Here is a 21,866-nt window from a genome sequence, read left to right on the forward strand (position 1 = left end):
GAAGTGTTTCCAGCTGGGCGTCATGTACCTGGAGTCGAGTGTTTTAACTGATGCATGAAACGATACATTTTTAGACATAGGTTGTAACAGCCGCTGTTTTCTTTGTGAGTATTTATCACACAGCGTGCTGCGGGGAAAAGCCTGTTCTAACGTTTGAGTCTAAGGTTTATTTTTTAGCACCTGACGGCTCTTTTTTGCTTCTCATCCGTAAATACTCTGCAAGTCTGCATCTTTCACGTGATTCAGTTTATTTTGAAAAGTCTCAACAGGATCTTGAGCTTTATTGTGAAAGGTTTATGTGGAAAATAAACAAGCGGACACGAGGTGGTTTTACCGTCGTTGTTGCTAACGACAACGCATAAAAACAAGCGCTTGTCCGTCTGTAGTGTGGTTATATTAAAAATAAGAGAAAGAGAGAACTTTAGGAAATTAATATAGCCACTACAGTGACCATCAAAATAATGAAAAAATATTGCCGTAAATTATTTTGCGACACCACGAAACAAACGATAGCGTAAAATGAAATGATAGACGTTTTTATATCGTCATCCGATATATATCGTTATATCGAACAGCCCTAGCTTGAGCAGTCAGCTATGTTCTCCATGTCCTGTTTTATCAAGAGCAATAAAAGAAGCTGAGACGTCGCATTCATTCATTTTATTATTATTGTATTATTAATTATTTTGGAATAGCTGTAAATGATTTGCTGTCTCTGTGTGTTTGCTTCATTAGTACAAAACCTTTGTGTGTCTTCGGTTCATAGCACATCTGTGAGCACAGCAGACACAGAGGTCATGACCTCCCACCACCACCAGGTGTCACTGCAGCTGAAGCCTGAGTCAGCTCTAACCTGGATCAGCAGGCAGAGCAACTTTCTCATCTCAGCATCTCTGATGCAGTTGAGAAATCCTGCTGATCCAAACAGCTGGAAGTCAGCTGATTACTTCACTGTAACGACGTCACTCTGACCTTTAAGTTTGAAAAGAAAAACATCAGCACATCAACAGACAAGGAACTTTATTTAAGACAAACATGAGGAGGAACAACTGGACTTTACAAACTTTGGAGCAAAAAACCAAAACTGTTAAAATTCATGATTTCATCTCTTCATGTGTCCACGTGTTTAATCTCGGAGAAGGCGTCTCACACTGGTTCATCTGTACATGACGATAAATAAAGCACATGGTCGTCCAGAAACACAGACCGTGCTCGGGCTCGTGTCCTGCGACTACACGAGCAGCAGTGAAGGTCAGAAAAGTTTCCACACTCATCACAACAAAAATCATAAAGTTTTAAAGGTTTTCAGCAGATTCTATAATCTCATGTTTGTCGGTGCAGTTCATCATTTGACCCTCTTCTTCTTCTGTCTCCTCTTTAAAGCTGAACGGCTGCAGCTCGTTGTCTGATGACCTCTGACCTCTGATGTTCAGCTTTTCTTCCTAAAGTGCTGAGACATTCACTTCAAACTACGAGACATTAAAGTATTCCACTGCGGATTACTCTTCATCATCACCGTGATCATCTTCTCATCTTCAGCAGCTCCTCACTCACTGGAAGACAAAGGTCAAAGGTCAGTTAAATGTGATGGTCAGCGTCCATGTGAAATCGTTCTGAACGTAAAGTTTTCAGTGAGAAATGTTTCCTCGTCATCATCAGCTGACTGACATGTTTACATAATGATGAAAGTAGCAACACTGACTAACAACAGGCTGTGAGGTCATTTCCACCATCATTAATCATTAATCGTGTTGATCACTGATCGGTGGCTATGAGCTGAAGAATGGCTGCATTGTGAGATGGTGACAGGTGGAGGCTGTTTCCTCGGTCAGAGATGCAAACGTTTCTCACTGAAAACATGATGTCCACGTAAACAGAACCATCGTTAATGAGGACGTAAATGGCCTGTATTTGCATAGCGCTTTACTTAGTCCCTAAGGACCCCAAAGCACTTTACACATTCAGTCATCCACCCATCCACACACTGGTGATGGCAGCTACATTGTAGCCACAGCCACCCTGGGGCGCACTGACAGAGGCGAGGCTGCCGGACACTGGCGCCACCGGGCCCTCTGACCACCACCAGTAGGCAACGGGTGAAGTGTCTTGCCCAAGGACACAACGGCCGAGACTGTCGGAGTCGGGGCTCGAACTGGCAACCTTCCTACAAGACGAACTGCCAACTCTTGAGCCACGATGACCACATTCACTCTGATTGGGCCTTCAGGCACCATCTGATCTGCATCCACTCTGTTCTCTGCCTTTGCTCTTCTTCTTCTGTGAATTTTCTCTTCTGCCCAATGATGAACACTCAGCAGGTGTGTCATATGGATGATTATTATTTTACAAAAAAGCTAATCTCTGTTTTACTTACAGTTTTACTACAACACTGCAGTAAAACTTCCTGTGTGTACAGAAGTGTTTTGCTGCAGTGGCGTCTGTGGCTCAGGACGTGGAGCGGGTCATCTAATCAGCATGTGGAAGAATCCTCCGGAAAAATACTGAACCGACAGAGTGAGACGGTCAGGTTAGAAGTCTATGACTGTGTGTGTGAATGAGACCTGCAGCAAAGTGTTACGTAAGAACAACAGTCGGCTTCATGAGAGTGAAAATAAAACACCAAGCTCCAGATGTTGATTCATGCTGAAGTTTTAAAGACTAAAAACTAGGTCTGTCAACGTAAACGCAGATTAATCCGTCATCACGGTTAGCGCGATTAAAATTTTTAACGCATTTGGAGCGTAGAATGACTGAAAATCCCTGAAATGTCTCTGTCAACGCATTTTGGGCTGTTTGTCCAAAGTTTGTCCATCCTGCTCTCCAGATGGGTTAAATGGGTTAAAAATTTTAATCTGCGATAACACGTTTTAGTTTTTTTAGTTTTTAGACAGGCCTACTAAAAACTAAAGTCCAGATTCATGAAACTCTTCCTGACGGTCTCAATCCCTCACCATGCAGCTGTGCTCGGGGGCAAAGGTCACGCCTTTCCCTGCTCTGTCCTGAGATCCACTGCTGCTGCTGCTGATTGAGGTCCTCCTCATGATACCTACACACGCACACACAGACACACACACAGACCCAAGGATGATTCAGTATTAAATGACTTCCATTAGTCTATTCTGCAGGCTGCAGGGAGTCCTCCCACCTGCAGGGGGCAGCATATCCAGCCTGCGAGAGGAGGGATTGTTTCCAGACATGGAGAGGCGCCGCTGCCGGCTGTTCAACATGGCTGCGGGAGGAACGATTCCAGGGGGCGGGACTTTCCCCTTCTGCCGGTACAGCTCTTCGATCTCTTGCTTCTGGCTGACCTGCAGGTTCTGCACCTCCATCAGGTGTCTGGGAGAAAGATGGAACAGTTAGAAAAGGAGACGTAAAAAACGATAAACAGGGCTCTAGAGTGCAACCAAATTTTTCAATGGTGCAACTTAAAAAAAATCCTTGGTCGCACTGGTGCGACCAACTGTTCGAGTAAAAAAAAAAAAAAAAATCCGCAACTCTGAAAGTCTCCGTGTGGTCAACAACAGACGCACATTATGCCCCTATCGTGGTCTAAACCAATGAGAGATAGTCAGGGGCGGGACCTCTCTGATTGGTCGTGGTCCAGTTGAAAGTGCAGGTGGAAGAGAGAGGTGAGTAGCTTGAATAAAGCGATATCGATTCATTAAATCCTGAATCGACTTTTAAATATAACTGTCTTTTGCCAGAAACGCCAGATTCTCAGATTAAAACTCACAAAACTATTTCAACAACCACCAAACAGTAAGTGAGAGCAGGCACACGGACTCCACACAAAGACGTAAACGCAGAGTGGACCCGACGCATCAGAATCAGCTTTGTCTTTCTCGGCTTTCTCACCTGACGGCCCGTACACGGACACGCCGTCGGGGCTGAAAGCCGACAGCTCACCGATTCTGATGCGTCGGGTCCGCTTTGTGTTTACGTCTTTTTTGTGCTCGATTCTGAGCTGCAGGTTTTGTGTCTCTCCAACCAAAATTCACCGAGCCAGCAGCAAAAGAAGATCCAAACTACGCTTCACATTTGATAAACATCGTCATGAATTTCCATCTTACTTTTGCTGCAGCAAAGGTAAGATGGAAATTTAAACTTTTTAAAATTATGCAATATTGCAGAAGTTATCTGCTATAAAACGCCAGGCCAGAAAAATCTCCTTCATGTTTTTCTGTTTTATTCTCAGTTACTTTGACACAAAGGCATCTGCTGTGATGTTCACATCTCTGATGAAGTCTCATGTGTATCAGTACTGATAAATGATCAGAATTATAATATTTCTGACTGTCTGAGGCTAAATTGAAAAAAATCAAATCGGGACCTTGTGAACTGGAATCGAATGGATTATAGAAATCAGTGATGATACCCAGCCCTAGTGAGCAGCCTAGGCCTGACAGAAGTGGATGTAGCTGTGGGTAATAAGAAAAGATGAAAAGAACTATTGATAACTTTTGTGTTAAGTTAAGGACTGATCCGTCTGAAATTCATAGCCAGCTCTGACACGGTGCCATCAATCTCTGAACGCTGAAAAAGCAGCAGTGTATCCAGAAAACACATTATATGCTGCAATAAATGCACTGCCCAAGTGTCCCCTCTCCCCACTGCCTTTCAGCAGCAGGCAGCAGCAAACAGGTCGTCAGAGGAGCCAAGATGATGATTAACTTTAATATTGTCTGCAATATTGCCAAAGAGTGCCAACGCATTTTAAGCACAAGCATAAGATTGTTAGTTAATCATTTACAAATCAATATTGTCTGTATGGACTGCAATTTCCCCCCAAAAAAGTGCACATGTAAAACTGCGGTGTTAAGCGATGCGGTTGAAAGATTTGGGTGCGCCTAATTTTTGTGCCGGTACGCCTAAGAAAAAAAGTTAACCGTGGCAAAAAGTTAGTCTAGAGCCCTGATGAAGCAGATGTGTGTTGGACACAGACTGGACACCATTTGTCTTATTTCTTTATGTAACATTGAACCTGGCGAGCGACGTCCATGTAGCAATGAGTCAACGGGAAAGAGGCCTTTCTGAGTCACTTTAAGTTTCAATGTTGAAATATGAGTCACTGTATGAAGGATGGTGACATCTGTGGCCAAGTAACGGTCACTGTTGTTTGTAGTGATGGAATAAATGATAACCATGGAGAACCAGAAACACTGCAGCGTGTTTGTATGTTGATAATTAAAAATAATAAATGAGTACATCGACTCGTTCATGTTTCGATCACTAAACACCCAGATCAGCAGAATCATGAACCACGAATGAAAAACAAATTCATTCATTCATTAAAAAAAAAAAAAAAATCTACCTATCACCTTTCCCGTAGTTCCTGTAGCTCCTCCCACATCTCTCCGTTCTCACTGTCAGACTCGTCGGAGCTGTAGGTTGCAGAGCGACTCCAAGACTGGCTGAAGCTGCCGGCTGTCCCCTCCCACTGACTGACGTTCAGCCTGCGGCCTCTTCTCCTCTTCCTCTCCTCCTCCTCCTCCCTCCTTTTCTGGCTGCCCTCCTCCTCTCTGCTCCTCCTCTCCTCCTGACCTCCCGGGTTGGCGTTCTTGTTAATAACTGGGGCGAGGGTCACCGTGCTGATGCTGCTCTCTGATCCGCTGCTTTCTGTGCTGCTTTCTGTGTCACTCTCTGATTGGTTCTTCCTGGGAGGAGGCGGGGAGTGAGCCGTGGGCGTGGCCTGACTGATGGCTCGTTGCTCCTGCTGGTGGGCAGCCTGACCATGTTTAGAGGGCGTGACCTGGAAACGACCAACGCTGAAAGCAGAAGGTTTCTCTGCTGCAGAAATGAGAGAAGAAGAAGAGTGTGAGCAGCTTGAGTCGTAAAGGCAGATCAAGACACTTCCTGCACATCTGACCATTAAATGTTGGTATTTAATGGTCAGATGTGCAGTGGAATCATGTGGAAAGGATACAGCTCAAGTGAAAACACACAAAGTAAATCATCCTTTATCTTAATTCTCTATTCACTGAATATTTTTTACACCAATGTAGACGGAGCGTGATGTTGTTGTTATGATTATGGAATCATTTCAGTGATAACGACCTCTGAGTGTCTCTATATGCAGATAATGCTGTCTCATTTGACAGAATGAGATGTGAATATTTGCTTCCTGAACAGCAGAGGTGGTTCATACCTTCGTGTATGGGGGACAGTCTGGGTGAAGGAGAATCAGGCGGGGAGAGCTGGGCAGGAGGAAGAACATGTTACTTTACTCTGATGTCTCTGTTTATGCATGTCGTTCACACATGAAAAATGAAGACATAAAACCATAAACAGCATTAAACAGCATCATGACTGACAGAAACAAAGTCTCGTACTTTTTTGTTCAGAGTCGACTGAGGAGGGGACGAGTGACGGAGCTCTCCTCTGTGACTGGGAGCACTGGTCGAGCTGGGAGCAGAGGCAGTCACTGAACCTGAGAACCAGTTACATAAATCATCAGGTTTCAGGTTCAGTGTGGTCTGATGGCACTTTGTGACCTCATAGGTACTCACCGTGAAGGGGCGGAGCTGAGCTGAGCTTCTGCTGGACTGGAGTGTGAGACTGAAGGAATGAAAGCATGTTTCAGGGTTTGTGTTGCAGCAGATTCATCGTCTGTATCACTGATCGTTCTTCTGCAGGTCAACATTTATACTACGGACTGCTGACCTCACTAATCACCTACACAGCCTCAGAAACCAGTAAACACAGATTACTTGCCTGTTGAGGCAGGTCATTAGAAGTGCAGTGTTTCTATGAGCTCAACAAACATCAGCAAACACACAAACTGTGTGTGTGCAGTTTGTCTCACAGTGTGCTGCAGCTAAAGGTCCAGCTGCTTATTTGACAGTGAGAGGAAAGACAGAGAGCTAAGTTCACTCAGAGATGGAGAAAGATAAGAAAGAAGGACGGGAGAGGAAGCAGAGAGCTTAGAGTCAAAGGAAGGATGCTCATTTAAAGCTCACATGGAAGTCCTCATGTTGTTAAATCTGTACGTGTCACATGATGTTTGTTCATAAAGCTGCTGCTAAACAAACTGAGGCAGACTGACTGTGTTATTTAAAGGCTGCAGGTTAGTGCAGGATGAACAGGTGAGTTTGCTGCCCTGTGATGAACAGTGTGACTGCTACACAGTGGCTGTCTAACATAAAGTTAGCAGTGTAGTAAACATAAACAGTGTACTGTCAGTGTAGAGGGTGAAATCAGCCTTGATAGCTGTGAAACATCTGCTGACATCTGGTTGAATTCAGTTTAGCAGGTCAGCTGAAGAACATCTACTGGAGCTCTCAGTAGAAATGATTGTGAGTCTTTCCCCACACTGAGACATTACAGCTGATTTTACTTTCCCCACCTGCTGAATCCACTTTAACCTCTTCCAGACTCATTTTCCTGTTTAGAGACAAAGTCCCCCTCTACAATCGAGGCAACAGGAAATAAAGACATATTTTTTATTTTCCTTCTCTTCTCTGCTCATGTTCTACTTAACTGAGTCAAGCTGACTGTGTTCACGAGAATTAATAATTAGACTGAAAGTTTCCATTCCCATGTACTAATATTATTTTATTTTAACATATAATATAACACAGGGTTCAGTTAGCTTTGCATAAAAACAGTTGGTAGAAACGTCCTCCAAGGAGCTACTACACAATGTCTGGACTTTAGGTACTCTGGTACTCAGGTAAAGTCTTGTTTCAGTACAAACTCACCTGTCCTTGCTCCTTCTCTATCTGAGGTGAGTCTGGGATCCGACTGGGCGGTGCCACCACCTGCTGGCTGTCTGAGGCAGAGTTCGTCTGTGGTGCGGGTGGGGGATAGGCTGGTGGGGGAAGAAAGGAGGGGAAAAGGGTGTGTGGCTTGGATGGTGGAGCTGGGGTCCAAAGGATGGAGATAGTGGAGGAGACTGTGTGGCCTGGGGGGTGGTAAATGGAGGGCGGGGTTGAAAGCCCTGGTTTGGGGCTCTAGGTGGGGGCATGAAGGTCTGGGCTACACTCATAGCCAGAGAGAGCACGTTGGCCAGAGAGAAGAGAGACTGCTCAGGTGAAGCCCACTGAGGAAGAGGAGCTGAGGAAGAGGAGGGGGTGTGGAGCAAAGGGTTACTTTGGACTCTGTGGAGGCTTGGGGCGGGGCTCTGGGTGGGGGGGAGGCAGTGTAGGTGTAGTAGGGGTGAGTTGGGAGGTGATACTGGGGACCAGGAGATGGGTGTGGTGCAGTGGAGTCCACATGGGGGTAACTGAGGGGGTAAATGGGGGGCTGATATGAGGAAGCTGCAAAGTGAGAGAGGCAGAAGGAGCATTAGCTACATAACCCACCCATCAGAGTCCACGCAGGCTGGTGATGATGGTTTTAATCAAGTAAACTTTTTAATACTTTCATGTTCTGTGCTGGTGTGTGGATGCACTTAGCCTAGCGTAGCACCAACACTGAGCCAATACCATCAAAAGAAGAACAAACATTTCCAGACACCTTCAAAGCAACCTGGAAAGTTTCCTTTGTAATGCTCGAGTTCTCCCCCTCAGTAAACGTCTCAGAGACAGACAGCAGATTTCCCTCTGACTCAGACACCTTTCAAAATTTTTAAAGGCTTGTTTGAAAGTTCAGAGGCTCTAAAACGTTTCCCTGAGGAACCCCATGAAACACAAACAGAGGGCCACTCTGTCAGTGTGGTGAGTTTCTAACGTGCTATTTGCTATTTTAGCTAAATGCGTGTAGGGATCAGGTCATAATGGTTGTCTTGTACAGCTTTATTATTTTTATTTTGAAGCACATTATCGAGCACTGTGAACTGTGAACTAAAACATAAGTTTTGCCCATTTTCCAGAAGAAGCCCTCAACTTAATTAAAAACAGAAAACATGATGATTCAATCAGGTAACATAAACAAACAGAGTGTTCAGAGGCCCCTGGACACTTCCCTGAGGGACTCCTTTAATCACTGCAGCTATAAAACAGGAAGGAAACACTGCATATCCACAAAAATGCCTTAAAGTGAACAAAATGAAGCATTTTTGTGAATGAATGAACTGACAACATGCACACTTACCTGAAGACGTGTGAAAAGACTGTGACCTCAGTGATCTGACAGGGGGCGTGGCTTCAGGGTCAATGGAGAAGTCGGCTCCTTTTAAAGGAGGGGGTTCAACGCTGTCGATATCTGATCATGAAACAGATTCGTGAATTAGGATGGGGTCAGTGAACATTAAGTGATGAGAGTCAGCATTACAGCAGCTCCTCTTGTTTACTTATATTCTTCATATTTTCCTAAATCATCCGTCTCCCTTTCTTCTTCCCATCATCACCGCCCTCCCATATTTCTTTCTGTCCCTTCTTACCGGTTAATGAGGAGGAGGACAGAGTTCTGGAGAGGCCGCCTGCTGACAGGTTCATCTATAAAAACAGTTTCAGGTATTTAAACGTCCAAAAATCCAACACAGCTGCTTTTAATCACAGACTAAACATGCAGACTGTGAGGATCATGTTTAACTTTGATGTAAAGCTAATCAACAGAACTTCACATACCGCACTTCCAGGCAGCGTGGAGGTGTTCAGGCGGGACAGCCTATCAGAGTCTGCCTGTGGACGATGATGCATCACTGACTCCGCCCTCTTGATGATCTCATACATGCGAACTATGAATCCGTCCCGCTCTGATGGCAGGATGAAGTCTCTGTGGAGCTGAGAGGACAGTGAGCACAGGTTCAGCTGACTTATCGTATCTGACAGTAATCATCTGAACCGACGCCAACGCTGTGCTCTGATTGGCTGACTGTCCTCACCATCACTGATGCAATGTCTTCTGGATTGTCTCCATCCAGGTCGAACTTAAACGTCACCATCTTACCGTCGTGAGTCTGCAGCTGACACTCCACCACTCGGTCCACCATGTCTGACACCTGCACACACACACACGCAGACACACACACACACACACACGCAGACACACACACACACACACACACACACACACACACACAAACACACACACACACACACACACACACAGTGTTAACACACCTCATGTTGTTCTTTAGAGGTTAAATGTTCGCACAGCGACTCACCCCTGTGATTCTCAGACGAGCTCGCGCTCTCCTCCTGAACTGTTTCACAGCCGCTCTTTTTGCGATGTCCTGAGTGCTCTTCTCTGATTGGCCGTCAGTGCCATCACTCAAACCTGAGGTCACGTCAGAGGCGTAGCTGCAAAACAAATGTGCGTTTTTACCACTTCTGTGAGGACCAACCCTAGATTTAGGACATTTTGTTTTTCAGAGCACATAAAGGTACCTTAAATGTTCTTTAGGAATGTTTTATGTTACTGCAGGTCCTTGTATGTAAGCGTGTGCATTACCTGTCCACAGGTGAGGAGAAGCCGCAGACTGATCCATGTGATGTTTGCTCGGCACTGTGGGACACAGCAATGCTCTGTGGGACACAAACACAGATCCAGACTGAACAGAAGCTTCTCAGCCAGTTTAATCACGTAACGACTTCTTTTATGTCCTCTAGAGGGCGAGAGAGAGGCACGTGTATAACTAACCCATGACGAGCGTCACACAGACATGTCTAATATGATCTCATGTTTCTGTCACATTTCTAATCAGATCACATTAACTGGTTTGTTTCCACCTGGAAGGTTAAAGTGTGATGACTGAACACAGCAGAGTCAGAAAGGAGCGCTGTTCAGGGCCTGTCTCCTAAATTACTGCTTCTTCGCCTTCAAAATAAAAGTTTGTTTTTTGCTAAATGTGTAAAGTGCAGAGCTCAGCCCTCATCAATGGAACCAACAACAAAATTCAAACAAACAAATAAAAACATGCGTTACCCTGCAGTCTGTCAGGGTTACCAGTTATATTCTTACTGTAATTATATTTTAAAAGGTGGCTGTGGGAGTCGCGTCCCTCCCATCACTCCCATGTGCTGACGGCTGGCTGTCAGTGGGCTTCTGGAGCTCTGCATATACCCACTTTATCAAAGGTCAGTGAACAGTACCCTGCACCCCTGCTGGTAGGTCGCCTTAGCAACAACAAACCTTTAAAGAGATTTCACTAAATTTGAGTGGTGGTTTAATACATGCAGTTTTTATTTCTGGTGACTGTTTAAATCAAAGTTATGACCCTCCCCGTTTAGGCTGCTTCAAGGAGAAGGAGACGTAACTTCTCTGGTTTCGTTCTGATGACATCATCAGGAAATAGTGGCCACACTAAATCTGAAAACGTGTGTTGCACGTGTGTTTGCTCAGATCTGAGAGTTGTGAAGGAGGGAGGAGCACAGCGGCGACTGGTGCTCCTCCTCCTCTGCTCACCTTTGGGAAACGCAACACGGGGAGGGGCGGAGGTTTGGCTTTGGATGGGAGCCGGGTCACAGGGGGAGGAGCCTCAGGTCGAGGGGTTTCCTGGACCATTGGTGGAGGTGCAGGGTTTTTGACTGGAGGAGGCGGAGCTTCAACACCCCAGGAACTGAAGGAGAAGTCTGTCTCACAGTCGGCTGCAGTGAGAGGGCGGAGAAGCGTTAAAATCTTAAGGTGCAGAGCAACGTGAACTAAAACATTTAACGATCGAAGATCACAAACGAACAAACGCCTCACAGGTAGCTGACGAGCACGACGCATGTCTGAGAGTTTTATCGCCGTCCTCGTCGCCGTCTCCTCCCATCCTGCTGGACACGCCGCTGATCCCAGAATCCACCAGACTGCTGCTCGACGACATAACCAACGATGTCATACTTGTGATGCTAGGGGCTTTTTTAAAGGCAGGTGTGGCGGCTGAATCCTGCTGTGAAATTAAAATGGAGGAAGGTGAAGATCTGTTTAATCAGAAGAGGAGGGGCTTAAAATTACGTGTTATTGAAAAACAAGCAATTGGAAAACATAAACAAACTGTTCCATATTCAAAGATCTGGACTGCAGGTGTAATGTCTGCCAGCAGGAGGTGCCGTATGTGGCGACTTTAAACACACCTTCCCATCAGTTGTGTTTGTGGCTGGTTTCTGAATGGACGTTTCAGGTGACTGGGGGTCAACCTCCTCTTCAATCACTTCTTTCTGGTGTTTGAGCTTTTCCTCCTCCAGGTGGCGCCGTTTCTCCCGCTGGCGCTTTATGGCCGTCACCCGGTATCTGATCGCCTTGGCAATCACCTTATAGTCTGCCTCGCACACGAACCCCAGCACCACCTGTGACACAGAGACACAGGTAAGACCACCTGCCAACTGGTGTCATGGTGTGATGCCTCCTGTGCGGCGGTGCGGGTACCATCTCCTGAGCCACCTCCTCGGGGACGTCCTTGTACAGCTCGAACACGAACTCTATGGCGTTGTGGTCTTTATATTTGCCACGAAGCTTCTTGTTGTCATCCATCCGCAGCCAGAGTTTCAGCGACGTCTTCGAACCGTCGTCTTCTTCTGCCAGTTCCACGTGGACGCCAAGCTTCTCCTGGAAGAACCGGTGATCCAGCAGGTCCTGAACTGTGAACCTGAAGACCAGAAAGACAAACAAAAACTGACCAACCACAGAATCCCAGACTGAGTTTTTCTGCTGTTACTACAGACAGTGAACTACCCGCAGACTCGTGGCGTTACCTCTCGCTGCTCTTGGTTCGGATGCAGCCCTCAATGATCTCCCTCAGCTCCGGGATGGTCACTTTGGAAAAACTCTCTGGTTTGATTCCCTGAGAGACAAACAGGAAGTCAAAAATCTGGGCATGAAGACAGGAAGTAAAACGCACTAAAGGGGGCAGGGCCTTACACTTGTGACCTTGCGGTAGATCTGGGCAGCATTCTGACACTCAGAGTATGGATACTCGGAGGTCGCCATCTCCAGGATGCACATGCCGAAGGCGTAAATGTCCACAGCCTCGTCGTACTTCTCCTCATACATCTCTGGAGCCATGAACTCTGGAGTTCCTGAATCCACCACCAGAAAAACCATGAAACAGCTTGGGCCCACTAACTTTCTGAGGTCATTGAGGGTTACAGACTGTCTCTTACCAATCACACTCTTAGCGAACGAGGCCTTCTTGAGCGTGGCGAGACCCAGGTCTCCGATCTTGACGGAGGCCGTGGGCCCAGTGATGAAGATGTTGTCACACTTGAGGTCTCGGTGAATGATCGGGGGGCAGCGTGAGTGCAGGAAGTGAAGCCCCTTCAGGATCTGGAGGCTCCAACGCTGCAGCAGCTTCAGTTTCATCTGACGGAACCTGCGCAGGTACCTGAACGAGTTTAAGGAAAGACAGACGAGATCCAAGAAGTTTATTGGTCCCCAAGAAGTAGGACCAATAAATAATTAGAAGAATAACTTTATCTATATAGCACTTTTCAAAACACAAAGTTACAAAGTGCTTCGCAGTTCAAATAAAAGCTGCACACTGATGATAAGTGTACGTGTTAAAACTTACAGACCGGGTTAGACAGACATTCATTCCATGTACGCGTGGTTTCAAACTATGGCAGCAAATGAAGGGGAATGAATTAAGGAAACGCTAACCTATAAAAATGAGTTTTCAGGATTCACGTAAAACAAAATAACAGAGTCAGCCAACCTGATAGTCTGAGGAAGGCTGTCCCAGAGTTTGGGCGCTACAGCCTACAAACTGCAATCATCTCTGGTTTTAAAGGGACAGTCAGAAGGCCCTGATTGGACGACTGGAGAGTCCGGCTGATCACGTGTTAGAAGCTCAGCTACATAAGCAGGGGCCTGTCCATCTAGAGCCTTATATGTCAATAACAGAATCTTAAAGTGGATCCGGAATTTTACTGGAAGCCAGTGAAGGGATTGTGAAGTGACTGGGATTCTAATTGGAGACGAGCTATGGAGAACCGAGAGACGCACGCAAAAGACGCAGTAATCAAGATGGGAGAAAATTAAAGTGCGTAGTAAAAGTTCAAGATGACTGACTGACAGTAAAAGTTTGATTTTCACAATATTTCTCAGATGAAGGAAACAATACTGGCTAACCTTTGAGAGTTTCAAAATTCAGGCGGTGATCAAAAGTGATACAAATTTTTTTAGCAGAGGATTTGATGTTATTGGCGAGGGGGCCGATGTACTGATAAACATCCTTAGAGAAACTGCCTGAGCCAAGCACTAGAACCTCAGTTTTACCCAAATTTTTTGTCCTTTTTTGGAAACAAATGCAAGTTTGGAAATTGGCCTAGAATTGTTTAAAAGAGTGGGATCGAAGGAGGTTTTTTAGTAGAGGAAAGACGCTGACTGTTTTGAAGTAATCTGGAACACAGCCAGGGACTGACTGACAATAGAGAGAAGCCAGGGGGAGATGGCAGGGGGAGGTGTGCATGTGGGAGACTATATCCAAAAGATGTGTTGGAGAAGTGCTTTGACCTCAGACAACAGAACTGGGTAAAAGACTTGGGGTGGTTGAAGAGGCACAGACGGGGTGTGACCTGATATTGTTGATCTTGCAGGTGAAGAAACATTTTTCCCAGTTATTAGCAGACACTGGAGTTACAGCAGACTGAGGAGGATTGAGATGTTTGTTGATGGTGTCAAATAAAAACATTGGATTAACCTTTGTTATCGTTACTCAAACTAGTAAAATAAGATGTTGGATGAGTGTGACTAATAACTCCTTCATATGGCGATATGAAGTCTTTTCCATCTACCTCCAGCTTTTCTGCACTTTCTTCTTTGGTGGTGGATATGATCACTGATCCAGGGGAAGAACTAGTAACTGCGACTAATATGACTTTAAATCTGCAACACAATCCAGAATTGATCAGCATGTATTATTTAACCAGTTAACTGAGTCACTGATATCTGAAAAATTAGTTCTTGATGCACTACGGTGAGAAAAGACCACGAGAGTGTTGAGGAACTAAAGAAGAACCAAATGTTCTGGTTCTGGACTCACGTCTTGAGGGTCCCGGACGTCATGAGCTCCGTCACCAGGATGGTGCATTTGTGTCCTTTCAGCGTCGACTTCCAAGAGTCGTAGAATCGGACGATGTTGGGATGCTGCAGAGCTTTCAGCATCTCCACCTCCTCGTTGAAGCGCTGACGTTCAGCCTTGTTCAGACGGTGAGTCTGTTATGACATGAACACATGAACATTTCCATTCATTCGCTCATCCGTGAATTCAGAGATCAGAGTGCCGATGAGGCGGCTCTGACACAGCTTCGCTGTGAAGGACGCTGAGCCCTCATACACTAACAGATCTGCTGACAGGACAACATACACTTCTCACATCGCTGCAGAGCATGATGGGAAACCAGCACCAAACACACACATGCCGTCTGTACAATGAGTTTCTGGGTTTGTGTCTGATGACTTTGGTGTATTTTTAGTTTTTCTGGTTCACACACACAAGAGCACTGCTGTGGCATCAGTCTGCCCATTAAACAGACATCAAATCACACCAAGAAATACAATTCAAATCAAATTACATATTAAAAAAACTCATGAAAATCGAAAAACATGAAAGTCAAATAAATTACATTGAAAAATTAGATCCTGAAAAGCCAGTAAACTAAAAATATATTACAACAAAATAAATTAATGTGACAAGAATACATTTAAAAGGAACAAACTCCCAATAAATAAATAAAGTAATTAAAATAATAAAAAATACAGTTAAAAATATAAAACAAAATGAATGATACAGGAACAATAAAAGCGTCAGAAGATTTAATTAAACATTTAAAATAAAATAAATGAAATATTTAATGAAATAAAAATAAAGAACATGTAAATGCTGATTTTAAACCTTCTCGTTTTGTTACTGAGCTGGAGGTTACACGCGTAACCCTGGCTCTGCGTCACAGGTGTGCAGGAAAGTCAATCTACAATGTATCTACGCACCAAGATTTTCACAATAAAAGCATGAAAATAAAGGATCACTAAAAAAAATGTTGTTTTATTTGTGTGTGACCCTTGAAACTGACCAATCACAGGTGAGCACGAAGGCCAGGTGAGAGTGCCTTTAATAATGACCATAAACACAAAGCAGGAAGTTCAGCACAGAGATGATCTTTGACCTCTTTGCCCTGTGTGTGTGTGTGTGTGTGTGTGTGTGTGTGTGTGTGTTATCAACAGCCAGCAGCTGTCCGTCCAATCAGATACTGTGTACGGTACAACAAACTGCTGAGTCACTGTTAACCCTTTATCACACACACACTGGTCTATGTGTCCTTGAGAGGACCGGGCCCAGTGTGTTTTTCACTCTATTAAAGATGAGACGCAAGGATGAAGGACGAGGAAGACAATGGTTTTTGTTGAGCCTGACTGAAGTAGGAGCTTTAAATCAGTCATAAAGTGTTTTATAACCTCACACATAAATTCCTCAGGACGGTCCCTTCATATTAAACTTCATGCCGTCCTGACTCAGAGCTGAACCTTAAACCACAGACGCACTCATAAAAACCTAAAAAGAAAAGCAAACCAACCTTACACTGATTTGGTCTGGGACCAGAGGTCTGCAGGCTTTGTTTCTGATGAAACCCCAGTGTGTGACACTCACCTGTGTGATATTCAGCTCAACAGGTTCACTCAGGAGAGAATCTGCTCTGCTAGACATGACATGCTAGAGCTGCTCTGAGACACATTACTGTACACAGCTCTCCAGCCTGTATGTGTACAGCAAGCGGTACCATGGTTGCTCAGCCTTCATGGCTGTGAGCATGCAGCTCTTTTACTCACAGTCTGAGTAAAAGCCAACACTGAGGAGGGGCACGCTCCAGCACAGACACAGTGGACTTACACTCTTCCATTCACACAGCAGATGTGAACTACAGCCTGAGAATAAAGGACACACGGTGACACGGCGTGGACTTCCACCTGGTTTGTCACATCACAGTTACTCTCAGTATCACTGATATTGATCTTTCTGAGGTAACTTCACTGATTCCTCCAAACCATCAACGAGCCCATTCCTACAAGACTGCTGGGAGAAGTCCTGCCATTAAAAAGCAGAGTTCTGATGATCATGTCCCGAGCTCTGCCTCTGTGTACACACCTGTGCTCATAGTCCCAGACACACCTGAGCGATATACACTCTGTACTGGAGGACAGCGAGGGGCATGGCACCTGGATGTAGAAACATCTGTGTGAGCTGTAACTGCACTGACTTTTGTCTTGTTGTGTGAGTCTACCTGATGGTCAGTGAGGGTAACAGCAGACTTTACATTCACACACTGTCCTATTAACAACCAGATTATATCCATGAGGATGATTTCATGAAACTGATGTGCTGCACGCCACCTCTGAGCCCTCATCACACTTTCACATCCACAACACAAACCTTCACTTCACTGTTGATAAGTACACATAACTAATAGAAAATACAGAAATACACGTTTTACTTTTAGAGGAACAGATTTTGTTTCTTGTAGAAAATACTGTGAGACTGCAGCGCAGTAAAGCTCTGATATTTACTGTGAGGTCAGAGCAGGTCACGATGTTGACATGAGCACTCCTACAGGCTCACCTCAGGATTCGATCGCGTTCACAACGACACGCTGCTGACGTCTCTGACTCGCTTTGAACCGACCTTTGACCTTTACTGTGAAACACGTAAGTATCTGTCCCAGGCCTCCATGGAGAATCCTGGCTGACCTGTGACCTCTCAGGAAGTCTCGTTTAGGTTCAAAGTTACTTTATTTAGACTTTACAGAAAGTCTAGAGAATGGCGTTTGTCTTCACAAAGCACACACCTATGTGAACCTGACAGACACGTGTTTGGTCATCAGACACAATGAGTCTAATAAAACAGTTCTTATTAAGTCGAGTGAGCAGGAACAAAGCTGTTTCTATAACGCCTCGTCCTGCATCTTGAAATTCAGCCCGTAGAGGATGGAGCCATTATTAAGAAGTGATAAAGCCATCCTCTGTAGTAATAATGACAATAATGTATACTTTATTGATCCCCGTGGGGGTACAGGGATCATACAAATGGACTATTTTTCAAAATGCAAGCTATTAAATTCCAAGACTTGGTGAAGTTTAAAACAGCGCAAATAATATATAAAGTAAGAAATAAAATGCTTCCAAAAGAAATCTGTAAATTGTTCATAGAAAGAGAAGGTGGGTATAACTTAAGAGGGAAATGGAATTTAAAAATACAAAGTGCTAGAACAACTTTAAAAAGTATGTTTATCTCTATAGCAGGAGTTAAATTATGAAACAGTCTAACAGAAGAAACTAAAGAAAGTAACAATATAAACCAGTTTAAAAGGAAATATAAAAAACACATTTTTAACAAATATAAGAATGAAGAAAACAGGGTTAACCCACGGCGGTAATGTTGTTCGTAATAGTGTTTTAGTTTGTTTATCTCATAATTTGTGAATCTGCAAACGTTACCAGTCAGTCCTTATTTATATGAAAGTAACTATACTGTGCTGAGGCTTGCTTATTTGTTTTGTTTATTTGTTTGTTTGTTTTTTTTGTCTTTGCTTTACTTTTGCTTCATATGTTGTTTGTTTAATTTAAGGCTAAAAGACAATTAATCCGCTAAAAATTAATTATCCGCTCAGTGGATTCAAACCCCCAACCTTCCTATCATGGGGCGACCACTCTACCTACTGAGCTATCCCTTCCTTAGAGTCCAGGGAGGGTAAACAGGCTGTGACTCATCGTGACAGACTTCAGCTAATATTCTCTGTTAGACTGTATCAGGAAGTCACATGATGCAAACAGGCAGACAATAAGAAAGATGAGAAACACTGGATTCCTCAGTAGCTGTGCTGGCAGAGTGAGTTTAAACGGGTCTGGTCTCATCCCCCTGCTACAAGTTTATTAACACTTTAAACTGGATTATTCTGACATAATGAGCTCACAGATGAGTGAAGTGGTGACGCTGCACTCTTTGGGAGTATGTGGTGTTTACGGCTGCTGATAACGGTGAAGGTAAAGTTGGGACCTAAGAGGCAAACCCATCGAAGCTCACCTCAGTTTATCTCACAGGCGTGCTGCGCCCTTCGGCAGTATCTATGGGCGTGTCTGGCCGCGAGCTTCCTTTCAGTTAAACAGAACCGGCTCGTCTAACGTCGTTTCACTCCAAACAAGCAAAGCTTCACCTTGTGTTGCTCGCACATTTACAGTCGTCGGTCTGTTTGTGGACACAAATGTTCACCTGTGACGACCAGCAAAAGAACAACCGTTTGTCCACAAACAGGGAGACGTCTTCACCCAGCCGCGGCGAGCTGCTGTCCCGTCACACAAACACACCGACACCTGCTCAGACTGAACGCCGCAGGAGGAGCACCCCCCGACCCCGACCCCGACTCTCACTGACGATGGCCTCAGTCTGATGCTCTCAGCGGTGCCACACTTTTTTGGGGGGGTTATTGCATAAATGCATCTTGGGAGTTGTGGCCAAACACGTTCCTGTCAGTTTTAGACGGGTCACTGTCAGTCGTGCTGATTAGTGACGGTGTGTGAACTCATGTCGATGATGATGATGATGATGAAGAGTCTGAGAACATGCAGCTCGCTCAGCCCTGAGGACAGAGACGCGTCCTCGCAGACACAAACTCAGGTGTGTTAAACATTTACCAAACCTAAAGGTCCTCATTCTGAGCCAATCAGAGCTCACGGTCTGAGGCATCAGCCAATAAAAGCATAAAACCAACCTCAGAGCTCAAACACACAAACTGACCTGAGATAAGAAACATGTTACAGAATAAATACGAAGGATTATTTTTGTTTAGCAGACAAAAACAAATCTTTACTTTTACCACTATTACTGTGTGTGTGTGTGTGTGTGTGTGTGCGTGTTAGGTTTAGGGTTAGGGTTAGGGGCTAAGGAAACCATTATGTCAATGACGGTCCTCACTAAGATAGCTGAACGGGGTTGTGTGTGTGCGTGTGTGTGTGTGTGTGTGTGTTACCTGCAGCTCACACCAGGCCACCTCCACCGTGGTCTCGGTGTCGAGTCCTTTGTAGACCGCCTTAAAGGATCCTCGTCCGATCTCGATGTTGAACTTGAGGAATCGTCCGTCGGGCGATGAAGCCACCGCCTGTGTCTCTGCTTCGTCGCGCTCTTCCTCCTTCTGTTGCCATGGTAACACCTCCCTGTTTGACAGCACCACGGCTGCCTCCTCCCCAGAGTCCGAGCTGCCGTCCTGAGGCTTAACCGCAGCATCTGATTGGCTGGCGGGGTCGTCCTTAGATGTGGTCATGTCCGACTCCTCTTCATCCTCTTGTTGTTTTTCTTCTTCAGGTCTTTTTTTGCTGTCGCTGTCAGGGGTCCAGGGCAGCATCCTCCACCTGTGTCAGCTGACTGGTGGTGATGTCTGAGTAGGAGGAGCTGTGGGAGGGTTGATGGAGACACAAGATGTTAAACATCACCATGACGACACACCAACACACAGTTTTTTGTTTGCGGAAGTGACGAGATGTCATTAAAAGGCTCCGACAGCACAAACACCGTCCAGAGGTCCAGAAGCTAACAGACAGCTAGCAACTACAGCCACCTGTGCCACCGTCCATCTGTCAGTCACAGAGGCCACGCCCCTAATAACACAAACTTTAAGCCTTAGTGCATTTTAAACAGGTGAATTATAGTGAATGAATCACCCCCACCTGTTGGTGTTTAACTAAAAATCTAAAAAATATGAATTGAAGAGTTTATAAAAACATTTTGAAACATTCAACATACGACCTGATGAATCGACTCATTTAAACTTGTTGATCCGATCAGTATCAGAGGGCGTTAATGAAAAGAACAGGTGCAGGGGCAGCAATGACACTCCCCCTGAAACAGGAAACAGGTGGAGGTCGCTGACACTTCCCCTCCTCATTTGACTGCTTTTCAGCAGGTGTGCATGTGGCTGGGGTCAGCACGAGGCCATACCTGCAGCCTACACAGGTTGTCCATCACTTCCACTTAACCCACCAGCAGAACAAGTATCTGCTCCTTCGTGTAAGGATGAGCTCTGCCGGAGCCACAACATGACCTCCAGCAGGACACTCTGACCACCATCACAGACTCTAGTGGGCCCTGTGCTCCCTCCCCAGCACCGTGGAGCTCGACGGGCATGTGCCACAGAGTACCAGAGCTGCCCTGTGCTTCTCACAGATGTGTGAGCAGCTTCATCCTGAGCCTGTGACAGACATGAAAGGGTCTGGAGAAGCTGAGGAGAACGTTACGCTGCCTGTAACACTGTTCAGTGGCTTGGTGGCAGATCAGTGATGGTCGGGGGAGGCGTATCCACAGAGGGACACCAGTGCAGCGGGTCCTGTGTTCCTCTGGTGGAAGACGTCTGGAGGATGAAGGGAGTGACGGGCCCAAACGCTCCTCTGACCTAAAACCTGCAGAACATCTGGGACATGATGTCTGTACCTCAGACAGGAGCTCAGCCCGGGTCCAGATCTGAGAGGAGGTCCTTCAGCAAGCGCTCGCCCCGTCGTTATCATCATGTACATAAAACACGAGGTCACACAAACTACTCACTGTGTTTTACTTTGGTCTGCTTCTTTAATGAAACTTTAGTGAAATACATATACATATATATATGTATATATATATAGATATCTATATATATATACATATATATATGTATATGTATATAGATATATATATATAGATAGATATATATATATATATAAAATATTACTGATTGTGTTTTCTGTGCAAAACATTCATGAATAAAGTGAATAAAGTTTATTTGTATTTTGTTTTGATATTCTACTTTTTAAAGCACCTGTTTCAAAATATCTGAAGCACACAGGAAGTTGTTTAAACTATATTACAGTGTGTGTGTGTGTGTGTGTGGGGTACTCACGGTGTGTGTGCAGCAGCGGTCACTTCATCAGTCTGACGCCACAGAAGCAGCAACAGAGCAGCAGGTGTTTCAGAGCCGGACTCATGGAAACAGCTTCAGCTTCTTCTTCTTCTTCGTCTTTTCGGAACACATACGTCATTTCTGCGCAGG

General features: G+C 45.1%; 1 protein-coding gene across 1 annotated transcript; it reads right to left on the reverse strand.

The window, feature by feature from the left end:
- Positions 1-1,003: 1,003 nt before the first annotated feature.
- LOC100707072 (serine/threonine-protein kinase WNK4) lies at positions 1,004-21,855 on the reverse strand. Its single transcript, XM_019357410.2, has 25 exons — positions 21,717-21,855; positions 19,821-20,239; positions 14,846-15,018; positions 12,966-13,186; positions 12,724-12,881; positions 12,558-12,646; positions 12,232-12,451; positions 11,940-12,152; positions 11,569-11,755; positions 11,287-11,468; positions 10,333-10,406; positions 10,046-10,181; positions 9,764-9,880; positions 9,507-9,662; positions 9,320-9,374; positions 9,031-9,141; positions 7,984-8,255; positions 7,698-7,949; positions 6,507-6,555; positions 6,330-6,427; positions 6,146-6,194; positions 5,319-5,787; positions 3,146-3,336; positions 2,952-3,046; positions 1,004-1,553 (listed from the first exon to the last, which is right to left on the reverse strand). Exons 2-25 carry the CDS (start codon positions 20,190-20,192, stop codon positions 1,551-1,553), a joined length of 3,942 nt encoding a protein of 1,313 aa, XP_019212955.1. The 5' UTR covers positions 20,193-20,239; positions 21,717-21,855; the 3' UTR covers positions 1,004-1,550.
- Between the last annotated feature and the right edge of the window lie 11 nt (positions 21,856-21,866).

This window comes from Oreochromis niloticus, linkage group LG4 (assembly GCF_001858045.2).
Source record: "Oreochromis niloticus isolate F11D_XX linkage group LG4, O_niloticus_UMD_NMBU, whole genome shotgun sequence".
Taxonomy (NCBI): domain Eukaryota; kingdom Metazoa; phylum Chordata; class Actinopteri; order Cichliformes; family Cichlidae; genus Oreochromis; species Oreochromis niloticus.